The 16419-nt window shown below is 44.1% G+C and overlaps 2 protein-coding genes and 1 pseudogene across 4 annotated transcripts in view; 2 read left to right on the top strand and 1 right to left on the bottom strand.

Annotated features, from left to right (window-relative positions):
* Nucleotides 1-5637, top strand: part of LOC119349785 (structural maintenance of chromosomes protein 3-like) — an 11878-nt gene extending 6241 nt beyond the window's left edge. Inside the window, exons 16-30 of one of the 2 annotated variants that reach the window (XM_037617872.1) lie at nucleotides 725-861; nucleotides 951-1152; nucleotides 1743-1830; nucleotides 1910-2059; nucleotides 2556-2707; nucleotides 2834-3025; nucleotides 3102-3285; nucleotides 3373-3443; nucleotides 3529-3680; nucleotides 3832-4000; nucleotides 4086-4232; nucleotides 4315-4410; nucleotides 4614-4788; nucleotides 5041-5249; nucleotides 5358-5637. In XM_037617872.1, the coding sequence (XP_037473769.1) occupies nucleotides 725-861; nucleotides 951-1152; nucleotides 1743-1830; nucleotides 1910-2059; nucleotides 2556-2707; nucleotides 2834-3025; nucleotides 3102-3285; nucleotides 3373-3443; nucleotides 3529-3680; nucleotides 3832-4000; nucleotides 4086-4232; nucleotides 4315-4410; nucleotides 4614-4788; nucleotides 5041-5231 (2106 nt within the window). In that variant the 3' untranslated portion in view covers nucleotides 5232-5249; nucleotides 5358-5637. Of the gene's footprint in view, nucleotides 1-724; nucleotides 862-950; nucleotides 1153-1742; nucleotides 1831-1909; nucleotides 2060-2555; nucleotides 2708-2833; nucleotides 3026-3101; nucleotides 3286-3372; nucleotides 3444-3528; nucleotides 3681-3831; nucleotides 4001-4085; nucleotides 4233-4314; nucleotides 4411-4613; nucleotides 4789-5040; nucleotides 5258-5357 lie in introns of both variants that reach the window. The other variant, XM_037617871.1, reaches the window with a different exon arrangement.
* Nucleotides 5638-10095: 4458 nt separating this feature from the next.
* On the top strand, nucleotides 10096-11802 carry LOC119349783 (F-box protein At5g07610-like). Of its 2 annotated transcripts, none has more exons than XM_037617870.1 (2): nucleotides 10096-10219; nucleotides 10333-11802. In XM_037617870.1, exon 2 carries the CDS (start codon nucleotides 10362-10364, stop codon nucleotides 11559-11561), a length of 1200 nt encoding a protein of 399 aa, XP_037473767.1. In that variant the 5' UTR covers nucleotides 10096-10219; nucleotides 10333-10361; the 3' UTR covers nucleotides 11562-11802. The 2 variants fall into 2 exon arrangements, with proteins under 2 accessions (XP_037473767.1, XP_037473766.1); XM_037617869.1 differs by having other exon boundaries at nucleotides 10096-10226.
* Nucleotides 11803-13080: 1278 nt separating this feature from the next.
* Nucleotides 13081-16419, bottom strand: part of LOC119350987 — an 87361-nt pseudogene continuing 84022 nt past the window's right edge.

The following is a 16419-nucleotide window of genomic DNA, read 5'->3' as shown; positions in this document are numbered from 1 at the left end:
AGCAGGGGGAGGGGGTAGCGTTGCCTCCCGAGGGCGACAAGGGGAGGGGGTGAACGTTGTTAAGAGTCGAGGGGACTAAAGAACATGTTCCTTTAGAAAGAAAGTTTTACTGAAACTCAATGGTCAGAAATCTGAATCAAAGCATAGACTGTACGGTGATTTGGTGGCAAGTAAAAGGAGCATATGCAGTATTTTAATAAACATCTATATCTGGTGACCTGACTCAAAATTTGCACGCCAAGAAAGCGAACCTTAAACTTTGTATGGCATGCTTGGTAGCTTGCAACTTTAGCACATAAAATCATGTGTTACCAAAAGCACATACGATTGTGATCATCATTTACGGTCTTGGTATCATTTCCTCATCGTTAGTATGAAATTGTGGTTACTGGTAAGGGGCAGAATAATTCGATGAGTTGGAGGGAAGAGCAAAGATAGTTGTAAATCAAATGGCTTAGGTGTATTGTTATATACATTTAACAACTTTAAAAATATCTTATCATGGGTTTATATCAGTCGTACCTGACTTTGTGTTTATTGTCGCAACAGATTTCATGAATTTTGGAGTATATAGCATAGCCCTAAACCTGGTTTTGCAATTGCTAGACCTTCTCCTTCTAAATATTGAGCTGTGCCTCTTTTGTCATACTATGGCATTCCTTTTTTACTTTAAGAACTGCTTAAAGCTATCTTTGGATGGTGTTAATTTTGTTTTCTTCCGCAGGATATCAGGAGAGGCCTGAATTCTGTTAGCAGAATCATCAGGGACCATGGTATTGGAGGAGTTTTTGGTCCAGTGTTAGAACTGGTTGACTGCGAAGAGAAGTTTTTTACAGCTGTTGAGGTCACTGCTGGGAATAGGTCTTGTTCTGTTTCTTTTTTGTCTTGATTCTTCACTTTCATTTCATCTTCTCTGTTATTGAATAACCCATATTTTCTGATGTGAATAGCTTGTTCCATGTGGTGGTTGAAAATGACGATATATCGACAAAGATAATTCAGGTATTGACTCGAGAAAAAGGTGGACGGGTGACTTTCATACCACTGAATAGAGTGCACGCTCCGAACGTCAATGTTCCACAGAGCTCTGATTTTGTTCCACTGTTAAAGAAGTTAAAGTTTCGTGCTGAGCATCGTCGTGCTTTTGAACAGGTGTCATTCAAACTTTCCTGTTATTTTTTCCTTCCAATGGATGTCTACATCTTTTATTGGGCTGCCATGGTTAATTTAGTTCAGGCTCAGTTCTGATCTATCTTCTTACACTTCATCTGCATTACCAAATACCAATGCTGCCTTCTCGCTATCATCTCTTTCTTCTGTTGCATGTATCCATCTTAGCTTTGTTTGCTTGGAGCGTTGACACCCAGCAAAATCACTTGAGTTACGAGTGACATCGCAGATTATTTTATAGTATATTCTTGTTTGGATACAGAAGATTTCATTCTAATTTATCTTCAGCTTCCAATTGGATGCCATGTTGGAGACATATTAAAAATATAAAAATAAAGTGTTCATTACTCACTCCCACGTTCCCATTTATGCATGTTTTTACCTCTAGCGCACTTCTGTAGAGGGTTCATGCCATATGCACGTGCTTGCCGGGAAACCTTGCTCCTCCAGATTATATAGCTTCCCTTCCTCAAGCACCTAAGCTAGTTTTTTCTGACAACTTTTCTTTCATAAGTGTACTTCTTGGCTTTCATATGGTTCTTTTTCCTGCTTAACTTTGAATTTTCTGTTAGGTTTTTGGTAGGACAGTTATATGCCGAGACCTGGAAACTGCGACCAGAGTTGCACGCAGCAATAGTCTAGATTGCATCACACTTGATGGTAATCCTGAATTTTGCTCTTGAGCTGTCATTGTCATTATTACTTTTAACATATAAGTTGACATTGTGGTTATCCTCAGGTGATCAAGTAGCGAAAAAGGGTGGCATGACAGGAGGTTTCTATGATTCTAGACGCTCAAGACTGAAGTTTGTAAAAGTAATCAGGGACAACAAAGCAGAAATTGAAAAAAAGACGGCACATCTAGAGAACGTGGGGAAAAAGTTAAAAGATATCCTGCTTTAGTTCAATGATATTCCTGTTTCTCTTGCACGAGGCTAGTGCAAGGCCTCATGTTTTGTCCTTTTAGTGCCTGCCGCAGCTAAATATACACCTGCAACTGCTTCTTGCCACAGGTCCAATGGGCAAGTAGTTTAAGGTTATGTTCTACATTTGAATTTGAGATTCCTTGCTTGCTTTGTTGCTCATTGTCGTCACTCAGTAGAAGTATGCACACCATGTAGGTTTAATTCTTGCAGAATGTATGTGGTAATGATCTGGGATCCACCACACTTTATCAAATCATATGTATATGTGTTTTCAGTTGTCAGTTCAAAAAAGTTTAGCTTCTTGGAACTCATGACATCTCGCTGCTTGCTTCTATTTGTTTGTTGTCAATCCCTAAATAATTGAATATTTGATGAAAAATTTACAACTTCTCCTAGATGTTTACTGCTTATCTGCAAGAGAGATATTGTACATCAAAGAATTTTCTTAACTTCCCATACATATAGATAAGAAAATTACGGATTTGATTACCAAACATCAGCAAATGGACGCTGAACGTGATCATGCCAAGTCGGAGTTGGAACAGTTTAAAGCTGATATTGCCAGTGCAACGAAGCAAAAGGGATCACTGGAGAAAGCCCTTGCAAAGAAGGTACCTAGTAATACCCTTTTTCATTGCTCATGTGGATTCCTCTTTTTATTATGCAGATCCTTTGCTGTTTATATACTCTTGCTGTAATTGTGTATGGAATGTGGTCTTATATTATTTACCTTGCAGGAAAAATCACTCGCGAACATCCGCAACCAAATTGAGCAAATCCAATCTGGCATTGCAATGAAAAATGATGAGATGGGCACAGAACTGATTGACCAGCTAACTTTAGAAGAAAGAGATCTCCTTTCGCGACTGAATCCTGAAATTACAAAATTGAAGGAGAAGTTCCTCTCATGTAAAAACAGTCGCATTGAGGTTGTTTAAGCAAAATTTTGTAACCATACTTTTGTTTCCGAGATGTCATTATTAACTAATACAAACTATTATGTAGATTGAAACAAGAAAGGAAGAACTGGAGAACAATTTGTCAACTAATCTTATGAGGCGTCAGAAAGAGTTGGAAGCAATAATTTCATCTGCAGATTCTAAAACCTTGCCTGTTGAAGTCGAAGCAAAAGAGCAAGAATTGAAAGAGTCTAAGAGGACTCTTGATGAGGCGACGACAGTACTGAAAGGTATATATGCATCGATTGACTTCTCTTTTCCTTTTGTGTTGTACTAGGCGGAGTTGCCCCTTAACTCTTAAATGGTCCTTTGGGCAGCTAATGTCGATGCTATTAATGCCCATACAAGACAGATGGAGCAACTGAAAAAACAAAGGGATGATCTGAAGGTATTATATAGCTTTAATGTTTTCTTCGGTTTTAACTTATATAGCTACTGTTGACTTGTTATGTATTATGTACATCTATACACAGGCTCTTGAAGCTAATTTGGAGCAGACGGTGCAAGATGGTGCGAAAGACTTGGAACAGTTGATGAGCAGTAGGAGCACGTATCTTGTCAAGCAAGATGAGTGTATGAAGAAAATCCGAGATCTGGGCTCATTGCCTGCTGATGCTTTCGAAACGTATGTTTCCATTTTTCTTATGCTGCTAAACTGCCCGACTCATTTGCACAATGCCTGTTTACTTGTGTTTGTTATCCTGTAGTAATTTTCAGCAGATAAATAAGGTGGTGTTATGAACTGTGTTAACTTGTTTTTTTCACCAATAACATAGGTACAAGAGAAAAAACAAGAAGCAGCTACAGAAGCTGCTCTATGACTGCAATGAGCAGTTGAAGCAATTTAGTCATGTCAACCAAAAGGCTCTTGACCAATATGTGAACTTCACTGAACAGCGTGAACAACTGCAGAGAAGACGGGCTGAACTTGATGCTGGTGACGAGGCAAGCTTTTTGATCAGTACAACCTGTTTCCCTTTTGATTGTCCTAAGACTAGAATCTCATAAAATCTACTGATTGGTATTGCAGAAAATTAGAGAGTTGATATCAGTTTTAGACCAAAGGAAGGATGAATCAATTGAACGCACATTTAAAGGAGTTGCAAGGCACTTCCGCGAAGTGTTCTCTGAATTAGTGCAAGGTGGTCACGGATACTTGGTTATGATGAAGAAAAAGGTTTCTATTCCCTTTTGCTTTACCCACCAACTTTGGTTCTGTTTCTTTCACTTCTAGTTCCTAACTCACTCCATTTCTATAGGATGGTGATGCTGGCGATGATGACATGGATGAGGACGTGCCTCGTGAAGCAGATCCTGAAGGGAGGATAGAGAAGTATATTGGTGTGAAAGTCAAGGCATGCGTTCTTTCCAGAGATCTTTTATGTATTCATGCATATTTTATTCTAAATCCATCATAAAAATCCAAATGATGCTCTGATACTATTTCCAAGCTCCTGTAAAAAAAAAACTGTTCCCAGGTTATTAAACTCTTCCTGAATTACCATGGTGATGACTTCAAGGTTGTCTGTGTGGAGACTCATGCTTAGTCATGTTTCAGGTTTCCTTCACTGGCAAGGGAGAAACTCAGTCCATGAAGCAGTTGTCTGGAGGGCAGAAGACAGTGGTGGCATTAACACTGATCTTTGCTATCCAACGATGTGATCCAGCTCCGTTCTACCTGTTTGATGAGATTGATGCTGCTCTGGATCCTCAGTACAGAACGGCTGTCGGGAGTATCCTTTTAATTATTTCTTTCTTCTGCATTTTCATCCTCGCCATGGAGGAGCTTTCATATGCTTGTTTTTCCAGTGAATCCAATCCTCCATAATATCATGTCATACATCTAATGTTCTAGTGTCTGTCTAGCTGGGTGCATGCCCAACAATGCCTTTCTGTGTTCATTATGCTAAATCACATGGTATACAGCTGCTGCTGAGAATATCCATCCGAATCTTTGTTGCTGCTTTCCTTAAGTCCTGTTGTAGGCGTGGTCCGGCGTCTGGCTGACCTGGCGGACACCCAGTTCATAGCCACCACATTCAGGCCGGAGATCCTGAAGGTGGCGGACAAGATCTACGGCGTGACACACAAGAACAGGGTGAGCTTCATCAACGTGGTGTCCAAGGAGCAGGCCATGGACTTCATTGAGCACGACCAGACGGCCAACGCCAGCTGAGGCCGACCGAGGCACAAGGAGCAGCTGTGCGTGTTGTTCCTCTTTGCATTTTGAGTTATCTTGGCAGCTCATCATCATACTACGCAGTGGCTCGCTGACATCGCCATCTTTGTTTGTTTCCTGCAGCAAGATGTTTACACAGGAAAGGAAAGATACGTACGGGGGCGTGTGTGTTGCCGTTGGTCTACTCGTGGACATTGTAGGCCACTGTTAATGTAGATGTGTATATTTAGTTAGCCTTTGGACTGGTAACTTGAAGAATGCGTAGGAGCCTTTGGATTACTAAATCTTGTTTAAGTATGCTTAGGGAGCGTTTGCGTGATTGGAGATGTGCGTTTTTCGATTTGTCTATTTGTACCGCACTGCTGCAAAATTTGGTCCATCATTTCTCTTGTTTCATTGGTTACGACTGCGAGGTTTTAGCGGCATCTGGAACCTGCTGATAACCTGATAGATAAGAGTTATGTGTGTGGTTTGGAGTTATATTTGTCTCTAGTTGGAACTGGAGTTAGATGCAACAGATCTAGGTCATACACTCGAATATGTTAGGAATGATTCTCTTCTGAAGACTAAACCTTGGAATGTGTTATAAATAGTTTTGTCAGTACGCGCCGAAAGAAATAGAGACCATGACCATGATAATTTCTGTGTTGCTAAGTTTTTTGAGGGAAAGATATCATGGTGACTTTATTCGGTTGACATAAAAGTTAAATTGTTTGCTGATTGTTTTTTTGGAATGTTGGTAGTTTGACTACCAAATTCATTGATCAGTGGGGAGAGTTTGCTAATTGTGCTAAGATAAAATATGTGTGTTCCTGTTGCCACATATTAGCAGCAGAAACCTTAGAAGTAGAAGCCAAAAGACGCGCAACTTTTTATAGGACAATGATCGAACTTGGCATTCGTAAAGTCTTGCATAGAAAGGAGCATTCTTCATAAACTAAGTGCAGCTGCAACACTGAGTGAGTTGCCTCCGTTCTTCATCGTGTCCACTAACTCAATTCAGTCTGAATCAATTTAAATTTTGTAGCAACCCAGGGCAATTGCCTCCGCCATAGCTGCCGAGTCCATGTGGGGGTATTGCGCCGCTACAAAATTTCCATGATCATCATGTGGTGCTGCCCCGGAAGGCAGAAGCACCATTCTCTAGGAAGCAACAATATTTGAAGAATAGTGCTCTATGCAAGCCAAAGATGTATCAGTGCAAAATCTTTGTAACATGATGTTTAATTGTAGCATAATCTTTGTTACGGCACCACTTTATTTTCTTTTACTGAAAATATGGGGCCTGCATTTTGGCTCAAGTAATTAAGTGCCTAGAAAAACATGTTTTTTTAGAGCTTAGAATAACGGCAATGATAAATACCGAACGTTCGGATTTTAAGCATGGCAACCCGAACGTTTTTTATGGCAACTTTAGTTTACGTGAGGTTGGCAAACATTGCAATTTTTTGACAAAAGAAACGAACTGGGACAAAGTTGCCATGTCTTCTACTCCCTCCGTTCCTAAATATTTGTCTTTCTAGATATTTCAACAAATGACTACATATGGAGCAAAATGAGTGAATCTACACTCTAAAATATGTCTATATACATCCGTATGTGGTGTTCCATTTGAAATCTCTAGAAAGACAAATATTTAGGAACGGAGGGAGTATATCTATACCTACTAATAAAAGAAATATGTATTTTTAGTCCGTCATGCTATTTTATAGAAACCCCCTGATTTTTCGTACATTCAACCCGCAGTAGATATCAAATATTTTCTTTAAATACTCATATCTTCTTAACCATCTTTATATACCTACCTACCTAATAATAAAGCAAATTGGATTTCTGTCGTCCGTCACGCTTTTTTATAAAGAAGCCCCTGTGGTTTGCAGAAATCAACCCGCAGTACTACAGGAATCAAGTAAAAAAAATCTCTCGGTGGTACAATTCCTAGCCCGAGTCCGAGGCCGCCGTCGCCCTGCCCGGCCTTGCCCGCCCCACCAACGCCATGCCCGTCCTTTCCCGACGGCACGCGTGCCCGCCGCCCTGCTAGCGTTCCATTCGCTCCTTTTTTAAAGGGAGAAAAAAAACATGAACAGACATGAGGACGGACTCTTCCTCGCCTCCGGATCCTAGCCGCTAGGCTCGCGGCCCACGTGATGCTCAATCCGCTGCCGGCCGATGCCGGCGACCGCATCACCCGGCACCACCGTTCCACTTCGGCTCCTCTCACCAGCGCGCCCGAGCTCCTCCTCTTCCTGCCTTGGGAACCAAGTCTTGTGCCTGTGCTAAAATTTCAGATTCCAATTAATAGTCCTACCTGCTCTATTACATAAAATCCAACCAACTTATTTCATGCATTACAAGATCAACAAGCCAACAAAAAGCGGATGAGATGTTCATGTTTACCCTAGAGAAAAATCAAGAAAGCTGCCTGCCGCATCTACTATATGCGTCACCAATTGAAAATGAGCAAAGAGGAGATGCACATGAATCCAAAGAAAAGCACCGAGCCTAATAGAAAGAAATGTCTTAATTGCCATTTGAGCTAATAATCCTAAAGAAGGAGAGAGAGCCGAACTAAAGATACAAAGAAAATTGATGCCCATTGCTGATACAGAGACCAGCTCATGGAAGAGAAAACCGGGGCCCAGGGGCTTTCACCGGAGGCAGCTTCGGCACTCCCACATCCGTGGCCACCGGCAGACGAACACCACCACCAGACCGCCCCCCGCGCGTGCTGGCCAGCCGCCAGATCTGGCGCAACCGAGCCACTGCACACCTGCCCCGCAACCTCGGTTGCCCCCAGCCACCCTCCGGGAGGAGGGGCTCCATCACCACTGCAAGGAAGGGGGCTCCGCCCCGGCCCGAGTGCGCCGACGAGCAGGCCACCAACGCCCCAGCCGTAGCCAGAAAGCACGCCGACGCTGTCAGCTGGGATGTGGCTCAGGCCAGCCACCGCGGCCAAGAACAGGAAAGCAACACTTGGGTGTGAGGCGGATGGAGAAGAGGAGAAGAGGAGGAGGAGCAACGATGGGTGGTCAGGCAGCAGGAGGAAGATGGAGGCGGAGCGGCGCTTGGGTGATGAGGAATGGCGACGTGTTGTGGATAAGAAGGGGCACGCAGTGGGTGGTGACATCGGTGGGGATTTGGTGGTGCCTGTTGCTTTTTTTAATCAACTGTGGACTAGAAGCTGCTGGATGCAGACGTGGTCATCCGAGCGACATCACCAAGGAACAATTCCAGCCACATCTTGCTAAAACGGGACCTAGGATGTAGTACTAATCACACCAAGATGAATAGTAAGTAATGTGGTATTTCTGCTAATTGTATTGCTGTGAGCTATTCGTGGGTGTATATCAATAAAGGGATAGTGTTATTCAGTTTGATTCTGCTTTATTCCATTGCTGCAAGACAAAATATTTGTACAATTTTGATAGTTTTTCATTCATATTTCATCCCATTTTTGTCCAAAAATTCAAATTTTGGATTGTTCATTTCGCCTGAGATCTTTGGAAAAAGTTCCAAAATTTGCTCATTTCATTCAAGGGTGGTAATATTTCAAAATGATAAACAAAACCTACAAAACCATGGATGGATGCTATGCGTGCTAGCATCGTTTTCCGGATGAGCACCAATTATAACTACTTGTTGTTGTTGTTTGTTGTTACTATCATAGTTTACTATTCATGCCTACCACACCTTACAAATACATTATCAAATAGACTAATTAAAAATGAGTGAAAAATTGGAAAGAAATACTACTTTTTAAGGGAGAAGATATTTGGGGCTCACGAGTACTCTGTGGCGGAGGCAGGGGTGCGAGCAGGGGCCCCAGCCGAGGCCAACATGCAGATTTTTCCATTACATGACTAATTACCTGTTGCTAATATTGTGTTCCACGACATGATTTAACATCAGTTGGCCCCCCGATTAAGTTTCTCCTGGCTCCGCCACTGCCGGTACTTGCTGACCATCAACTTATACCTCAAATCTGCTTGTCATCGATGTCGTTGGTGAGATAGGGAGGAGAGAGGGGGAATGAAGAGTGGAGAGAGTGCGACAATAGTGCATCTTGCTCGCGTCTTGTTTCGCCCCGCACGCCAGGGGGTTATGGCACACACGGCGAACTTAAAAAATATGTTTCACATCCAACTTATAAATTATTCTTTTTTGTGAGATCAATAGTAATTTATAAATTATCCTTTTGATTACACCTTTTCTGGTATATAAATTATTGCAACGTCACTAATTTTGGCTTTTTTTTCTCCCGTTGCAACGCAGGGGCTCTTTTGCTAGTAACTCCAAATTTAACATGTTATATATAAATTTTGATTAGAAAAATATGTAGAATCTGAATATATATGTTGTTATTTTACGTGTTAACAATTTAAGAAAATACAATCTAAGTTAGTGATTAGGGTGCAATTTTAATCAATAATGCATTATCCTTCTTTCTTTCATACCGGTAGTGATTCGGATAGGGGATGAACATGTTGAAACAGAATACATGTGGAATCTTGAACTGCGCTTTTCTAGGCTAAGACCACATTTGTTTGGGTCGTAGCTACAAATTCTCAGATTATATACCACTTTTCGTGAATTAAGAGCGTGTGGTATTTTTTTCTCACGTTGCAACGCAAGGGTCTTTTTGCTAGTAACAACTAAAATTGCGACCTCGCGTCAACTAAAGTTGTCATGTAAAAATGTTCGGGATGAAATGCTTAAAATCCGAACGTTCGGATTTTATCGGGGTCCTAGAAAAATCATGTGCTCTATCTAAAACACATTTTGGGCCGAGAGGCCGCCGCAGTTGTGTTGTATTCTTGGGCCGAAGATGCGGGAGACACGGAGCAGACGGCAGAGTGTCCCTATTTCTCAAAAAAAAAAAAAAGACAGCAGAGTGTCCCCCTTCCTCCACCATCTCGTACGCGCCGCCGCCGCCGTCGCCGCCGCCGTCGTCCCGTGCGTCGCCGCAATCCCCGTCGCGCTTTGAGGTGTGAGGTTTGTCGCCCTGCTCCCCTCTCCTTCTCCTAACCTTCGGCTCGAGGAAGGGGTCCGGGAGGACCACATCTCATCAAAACCCTAAGCGAACAAATTCCATTCGCAGCAGGAGCAGCCCGGCCACCGGGGTGCGGGATGGAGAAGAGGAAGAAGGCGGAGGAGGACGAGGAGCAGAAGCAGCCGCCGGCGGCGGAGAGCCCCTGGGGGGGCGACCTGCTCCCGGAGATCCTCCGGGAGATCCTGTCGCGGGTGCCGTACCGGTCGCTGTGCCGCTTCAGGTGCGTGTCCACCGCATGGCTGGCGCTCTGCTCCGACCCGGCCGTCCGCAGGAGGTCGCCGCAGACGCTCTCCGGCTTCTTCTGCTACTCCCAGCACGACGTCGGCGGCGGCCAGCGCCGCGACGCCCTCGGCTTCCTCAACCTGTCCGGGTGGGGCCGGCCGCTGGTCGACGACCCCTCCCTCCGCTTCGTGCGCGTGCGCGGCTACTGCGACGTCACGCCCCTGCACTGCTGCGGCGGCATCCTCCTCTGCTACTGCGAGAAGGCGGCCATGAGCGACGACGGCAACTACGTCGTGTGCAACCCCGCCACCAAGGAGGTCTGGGCCGTGCTGCCCGTGCCCCGAAACAAGATCATGACGCGCCTCAACACCGCCCGCCTCTGCTTCGACCCCGCCGCCCCCGGCCGATTCGTGGTGTTCGTGTTCGTGCAAAGCTTTCGTGGGATTCAGACCGTGGAGGCCTATGCCTCGGACACCGGGCGGTGGACCTCCATGCGGAGCGAGTGGAGCCCCAAGACCCTCCTCCTCGGCGAGGATTCAGAATGCGTCTTCTTGAACGGCACTTTGCATCTGGTCGACGCCGACCATTCTGATGCCGATTTTGACTGGGAGGGGAACCTGATTCGCTGGATGGTGACTGTGGACATGGAGGGTAAAACATGGAGGAAGATCCGGTTGCCGGATTCCATCTATAATGGTTTCATCGGACAGTCGCAAGGACGCCTATACGCAACGCATGTTGAAACTGAAGGTAGATGCCGGCTATCCGTTTGGGTTCTTGAGGATTATGCCAGCGGACAATGGACCCTCAAGTGTACCGCCAGCATTTTAGAAATGCTAGGAAGGCCTCACCATGAGCCCGGCGAACACTACACGCTGATCGCGATCCATCCAGAGTGCAGTTTGATCTTCCTAGTAGGCGCAGCGAGCCGTGAAAAAACACTCATGTCGTACGATATGGATACCAGTAAACTGAGTATTATCTGCACTCTCGGAGACCGCCAGCCACGAAGATTTCAGCCATACGTTCCCTGTTTTGCGGAGAAGCCTCGGTAAATTTTGGAGCAGCTTCATGTTGGCTGAGACGGCATGCCTCCAGTGACTTCATGAGAATCAAATGTCGGTATGGTCCAGATTTCCTTGGTTCAGGGTGGTGGATTGGATAAATCCTCTTTCTATCCATTTGTTTAGCGAAGTAACTGTAACTTGTTATCCATCACTATCCACTTATTTAGTTCAAGTAACTGTAACTTGTTATCCATCACAGTTCAATTATAGACATCATCCTTCTCTGATGCGTTTGAAAGTAGTGTGCTCTCGTATGCTATTTGAAATGGATATCTCCTTTTGTCGTCTCATTTAATACCATGGAATCCTGCATCAAATTGTTCAAGTTCTTGTACATACAAACTGGGAGATTCCTTCAGCGAAATCTGTTTGCATGGTGTCAAATAATACCAGCACGTGCTAGTCTGAGAACAGAATTGTATTTTATTTGCTTTTTATGGGAAGATAATAGCACAACTCATCCAGTGATACCACTGTTCGTAGTGAAGATTGGTTATGTAATGCCACACAGGTTCATTGTTCATCACCAGCACTCTTAACACCCTACAGTGTCCTTGTTCTGAGTAAATTGTCCATGGCCATTTTAGTTCTGCAAGTAATTCCTGACTGGACTGTCATACCACTGTCATATGCTGTGGCTTGTATGTAGTTCATGAATCAGGACCATGTCCTTGCAAAAAAAAAAAAGGAGAATCAGCAGCATTCATAAACTTCGATGCTGCCTTGTGACCATGAGGTCATGGGTTCAAGTCCTGGAAACAGCCTCTTACAGAAATGTAGGGAAAGGCTGCGTACTATAGACCCAAAGTGGTCGGACCCTTCCCTGGACCCTGCGCAAGCGGGAGCTACATGCACCAGGTTGCCCTTTTGCCCTATGCTTGCAATTGCATAGTGATAACAGAAAGATCTACTCCCTCCGTTCCGAATTACTTGTCTTAGATTTGTCTAGATACGGATGTATCTAGCACTAAAATGAGTCTAGATACATCTGTATCTAGACAAATTTTCAAGACAAGTAATTCGGAACGGAGGGAGTATCATCCAGGAAGTGACTTCAACATGACAGTTCTTGCTCAACCTAGTAAGTGTTTCAACTTCAACGAAATTTAGTGGCGGGGTCTTTCCTGCAGTCACATGTTCAAACATTTACAGCAAAATAAAGAAACGACAATTATATTAAACCAGAATTTAATAGTATGATGCAAGCATGGCATACCGCGTTATTCCTCCATTTATTCACATCATATATGTACATTTTAGCACGGTCATATTGAAGCCATTTGTAAACACTGAGGAATGCTGTTTTAAAATAAATAAAAACTAAGGAAATCATTGACACGGCAATGACACTGGGACAGAGAGATGCTACCTTTTGCATCATTTGTAACATTAGCCTCAATTCATTTGTTCACCCGAGCATTCAACACATGGGTACAATTATTCTATTCTATCACACAACAGGCTCCTTGTAATGCTACACTTTTTAAACACAACAGGCTCCTTGTAATTCGGAACGGAGGGAGTAGTTCACTGAGTAACAATAGAGAATAGACTTAGCAAATCTGCTTGATTTCCTTAAGAAGAGCTTCCACCTTGAAACTTACGTTTGCACGTGTGCCAGTAACTCCATTAGTGCTTATCTGAATAGCAAATATTACGGCAACTTAGCTAGTAGCCTATCATGTAGCTGTTTATGTTCAAACAGGTTCAGTAGAATCACAAATGCTCAACCTCAACAATGTCGAGTGGATTCATAAAGCCAAATGGAGAAGTGATAGAGCATGACCAAAAAATATCTCTGTCTTTGTTAACAGTAGTGTGCATTTCATCATATTTTTCAGTTTAGCAATTAGCACAGCTAGCAGCAGGATACATGTCAGCAGTCAGCACAGAAGCATGTCAAGCTAGGCCTCTGTTGAAGAGAAAAAAGCATGACTGGACAGAAGCATGACCAAGGCATCTCAGTCTTTGTAAACAGTAGTGCGTTTCTTAAGTTTATGAAGTTAACTTCAGATGATAAATTCTCTCAACAAAATTTGAAATGATAAGCTACTGTGCTCTCCTTATAAGTTTTATACAACTGCAGAGAAGACGGGCTGAACTTGATGCTGGTGACGAGGCAAGCTTTTTTGATCAGTACAACCTGTTTCCCTTTTGTTTGTCCTCAGACTAGAATCTCATAAAAATCTACTGATTGGTATTGCAGAAAATTAGAGAGTTGATATCAGTTTTAGACCAAAGGAAGGATGAATCAATTGAACGCACATTTAAAGGAGTTGCAAGGCACTTCCGTGAAGTGTTCTCTGAACTAGTGCAAGGTGGCCACGGATACTTGGTTTATGATGAAGAAAATTAGCAAGTAGCCTGTCATGTAACTGGTTATGCTCAAACAGGTTGAGTAGAATCACAAACCTCAACAATGTCAACTGAATTCCATTTGTTTACGATTCACAAAGCCAGATGGAGAAGTAACAGAGCATAACCAAGGCATCTCAGTCTTTGTAAACAGTAGTGTACATGTCATCATATATTGTTTTATAGAGATCTTTTATATATTCATGCATATATTGTCTGTCTAGCTGGGTGCATGCCCACCAATGCCTTGTGTGTTCATTGAGCTAAATCACACACATGGTATACAGCTGCTGCTGAGCTGAGGACATCCATCCGAATCTTTGCTGCTGCTTTCCTTAAGTTGTGTTGTAGGCGTGGTCCGGCATCCGGCGGACGCCCAGTTCATAGCGGCGGAGCTCAAGAACAGGGTGAGCTACATCAAGGTGGCGGACAAGATCGCGCAAGAACAGGGCGAGCGAGCAACATCAAACGTGGTGTCCAAGGAGCAGGCCATGGACTTGATCGAGCATGACCAGACGCACAACGCCAGCTGAGGCCGACCGAGGCTCTGCCCAGATCATAAGTATTTGTATCTAGGAGTAGTTGGAACTGAAGTTGATGCAACATGTCTAGTCTAGGGTACATTTTGGTAGGAATATGCTACTAGAAATGTGTGTGCAAGACGACCATTTCAGTTTCAGTTTCGTCAGTATGTGTGAGCATGACCTTTGATCCTACACAACATGTTTCAGTCTTATCAATATGCTACATGTTGTGTAGGATCGAGAACAACACTGCAAACCAAGATAATATTATGAACGCAACATCCATAACGTTTAATTGCACCACCTCTTTCCTAAACCCTAGATGTAAGATTGAACCTCTTACATTTAGGAACAAAGGGTGTAGCATATAGTACTTCCTGGTGGCATCATGGAACCATTTTGTTTTTGCTGAAATTATGTGATTTGTATTTTTTTCCAGAGTAATTTTTTTGAGGAACTTTTTCCGGAGCAATTTTTATTTTTTTTTGAGTCTAAACACAATCGACTTTATTGATTATAAAGGTTCATAGGAATACAATGTAGATCCGGCGGATTAAAGAGCCACACGTGGCGTCCTAAAGAAAGGCCCAGAGTATGTTTTGCGAGGCTATGTGCCTCAAGATTAGTTTCTCTTCCTTCGAAGATGAAGGAACAGCGAGAGAACTGCTGAGATGTAAGATTGATCTCCTTAATAATGTCAGAGGGTAGCCCATCTATATTTCTGTGGATATCTTTAATCACACCTTAACAGTCTGAAGCTATCTGTATGTCTTCAAGTGATAAGTCAAGAGCAAGTGCAAGCGCTTCTCGACAAGCCAAAGCCTCCAATGATGTTGGGTCAGTCACACCCCGAAGAGTCTAGATATTTCCCAGTGGAATCCTTGCAAACTGTGCTGTAATTAAGAGCCTAGGAAAACAAAAAAACATCTTTTCAGAGCCCATAAAAAGGGAATGTGCTCTAAAGCACAATTTCGGCCGAGAGTTTGCTGCAATTGTGTGGTTTGGTCCTTGGGCCGAGGTGCAGGAGACACGGAGCAGATTGCGTTCTCTCAGTGTGAGGCTGAGAGCGAAGTTCCCCTTCTGGTTTCGACAGCTCGCCTCCATACGCGCCGCCGCCGCCGCCATGTCTGTCGTCGCCATCCCCGCTTTGAGGCAACAATATTTGCAGCAAAGTTTAGTGCAAAATCTTTGTAACATGATGTTCAATTGTAGCATAATCTTTGTGAGGCCACCACTTTCTCTTTCTTTTATTACCGATGAAAGTATGGGGCCTGCATTTTGGCTCAAGTAACTAATTAAGTGCCTAGAAAAATATTTATTTTTTGAGCTTAGAAAATCATGTGCTCTATCTATCTAAGGCACATTTTGGGCCGAGAGGCCGCCACAATTGTATTTTATCCTTGGGCCGAGGTGGGGGAAACACGGAGCAGAGTGTTTTTTTTTTCCAGTGAGAGCAGCTCGCCTCCGCCATCTCTGCCGCCGTCGCCGTCGTCCCGTGCGTCGCCGCCATCCTCGTTGCGCTTTGAGGTGTGAGGTTTGTCGCCCTCCTCCCCTCTCCTTCTCCTCACCTTCGGTTCGACGAAGCGCATCTCATCAAAACCCTAAGCGCCTCTGCCATTCGCAGCACCCCCTTGGGATGGAGAAGAGGAAGGAGGAGGAGGAGAATCCGCCGGCAGCGGAGAGCCTCTGGGGCGACCTGCTCTCGGAGATCCTGTCGAGGGTGCCGTACCGGTCGCTCTGCCGCTTCAGGTGCGTGTCCACCGCATGGCTGACGCTCTGCTCCGACCCGGTCGTCCACAGGAGGTCGCCGCAGACGCTCTCCGGCTTCTTTTGCTACTCCCAAGTGGATGTCGGCGACGGCTGGCGCCACTACAGCGTCAGCTTCCTCAGCCTGTCCGCAGTGGCGAAGCTAGAAATTTTGTGAAGCCTGGGCAAACTCGAGCCTAAGTATAAAATAGCTCCAAACA

Source organism: Triticum dicoccoides, chromosome 1B, assembly GCF_002162155.2.
Source record: "Triticum dicoccoides isolate Atlit2015 ecotype Zavitan chromosome 1B, WEW_v2.0, whole genome shotgun sequence".
Taxonomy (NCBI): domain Eukaryota; kingdom Viridiplantae; phylum Streptophyta; class Magnoliopsida; order Poales; family Poaceae; genus Triticum; species Triticum dicoccoides.
Note: the sequence above shows the minus strand (reverse complement) of the source record. Positions and strands in the feature narration are given on the sequence as shown.

What these genes read in the sequence shown, in the direction of transcription:
- LOC119349783 (XM_037617870.1), top strand. Translation starts at nt 10,362, where the DNA reads ATGGAGAAGAGGAAGAAGGCGGAGGAGGACGAGGAGCAGAAGCAGCCG.